Source organism: Empidonax traillii, unplaced genomic scaffold (genome assembly GCF_003031625.1).
Source record: "Empidonax traillii isolate 1590-97213 ecotype Southwest subspecies unplaced genomic scaffold, ASM303162v1 scaffold696:size366466, whole genome shotgun sequence".
Classification (NCBI taxonomy): Eukaryota; Metazoa; Chordata; class Aves; order Passeriformes; family Tyrannidae; genus Empidonax; species Empidonax traillii.
Genome location: NW_020955889.1, coordinates 332819 through 334431, shown reverse-complemented (window position 1 = coordinate 334431; position 1613 = coordinate 332819). Strand labels below are relative to the sequence as shown.

Here is a 1613-nt window from a genome sequence, read left to right as displayed (position 1 = left end):
CCAAAATCCCAGACAGGGGAGACCCTTGGAACCCCGAGTGGGGAGACAGGGAACTCCTGGGAGAGATTTTTTTTGACTCATCTTCATAATTTATATTTCAGCTGAATCTCAACTTTTTACAATTTGGGGGGCGCATGTCTTCTTGCTGTTTCTGAGGGGGTTTTGCCTGAATCTTGGTGGTTTGGGTTTTTCTGGGCTGATTCTTGATGTTTTGGAGGTCCCCAAGAACCCTGAAGTTGGGAGATGGGGGAGCCTTGGATTCCTGGGACCCCCAGCAGTCTGGAGAGGGCAGGGACCCCATGGAGGGGAGACCCCAAATACACACGGGACTCCCAGAAGCCCAGACAGGGGGGACCTCCAGAATCCCAAAGTGGAGAGACCAGGGAGGAGGAGCTCTTCACTGGGATTTTTTTGGGCTGAATTGTGATGTTTTGGAGGTTTTTATGGTCCCAGGATGCCCAGTGAGTTCTAGAGATGGACTTGGGCAGGAGGAACCCCCAAGCCAACGCACTCAGCCCTTGTTTCCTCCCAGCAGGATTTGTCTTCCCCAAAGCTTGGGCAGATGGAGGAGGAGGCTGCGAAGAAGACGAAAAGGCCACGGGCCTCCCAGGCAGGTGAGGAGGAAGTCAGTGCCCCTTTGGCCCTGTCTTGTGGTGCATGTGGGGGCCAGATTTGGGGGGGATGTGCTTGGCCTTCCCTCTGGGCCGGAGGCAAATCCCCTGCCTGTCCTTCTTCCTTCCTGCCCCAGGCCCCGAGCTGAGGACGGAGAGCACGGAGGACAAATCCCTCCGGCAGAGCCTGGTGGGAGAGGCCGTTTTGAAGGGCTCCCCGGCGCAGGAAGGCAGCGGGGAGGAAAAGGCCCGGAGATGCCCCCGGAGGAGGGGCTGCAAAGCCAGCCCAGGGAGCTGTGAGGAGGAAAGAGCCATCCTGTGCCGGGAAGGCGGCTGGAGCTTGAGCCGGAGCTCCGAGCTGGTGGTCCCTGAGCAGCCTCCCATCAAGGAGAAGCCCTTCAGGTGCTTGGAATGTGGGAAGAGCTTCAGGGAGAGGTCGAAGCTCCTCAGGCACCAGCTCATCCACACTGGGGAACGACCCTACACGTGTAGGGAATGTGGGAAGAGCTTCAATGACAGCTCCAACCTGATCCGACACCAGCGCATCCACACTGGGGAACAGCCCTACACATGTCAGGAATGTGGGAAGAGCTTCAGTGACAGCTCCACAGTGATCCAACACCAGCACATCCACACTGGGGAGAGGCCCTACACGTGTGGGGAATGTGGGAAGAGCTTCAAGCAGAGCTCCCACCTGATCCAACACAAGCGTACCCACACTGAGGAAAGACCCTTCAAGTGTGGGGAGTGGGGGAAGAGCTTCAGCCAGAGCTGGAACCTCCTCACCCACCAGCACATCCACACTGGGGAACAGCCCTACACGTGTAGGGAATGTGGGAAGAGCTTCAGGGACAGCTCCTACCTCCGTACCCACCAACTCATCCACACTGGGAAATGGCCCTACAAGTGCTTGCAATGTGGGAAGAGGTTTCGTACCAGTGGGAATCTCCTCCTGCATGAGCGGATACACACAGATGAGAGGCCCTTCCGCTGCACCGACTG

General features: G+C 57.7%; 1 protein-coding gene across 1 annotated transcript; it reads left to right on the top strand.

Moving 5' to 3' along the window:
* Positions 1–556: 556 nt before the first annotated feature.
* LOC114065785 (zinc finger protein 239-like) lies at positions 557–1611 on the top strand (the record flags this gene model as incomplete). Its single annotated transcript, XM_027899935.1, has 2 exons — positions 557–625; positions 757–1611. Coding segments are annotated over 2 exons (924 nt in total), but the record flags the coding sequence as incomplete, so codon positions are not given.
* Between the last annotated feature and the right edge of the window lie 2 nt (positions 1612–1613).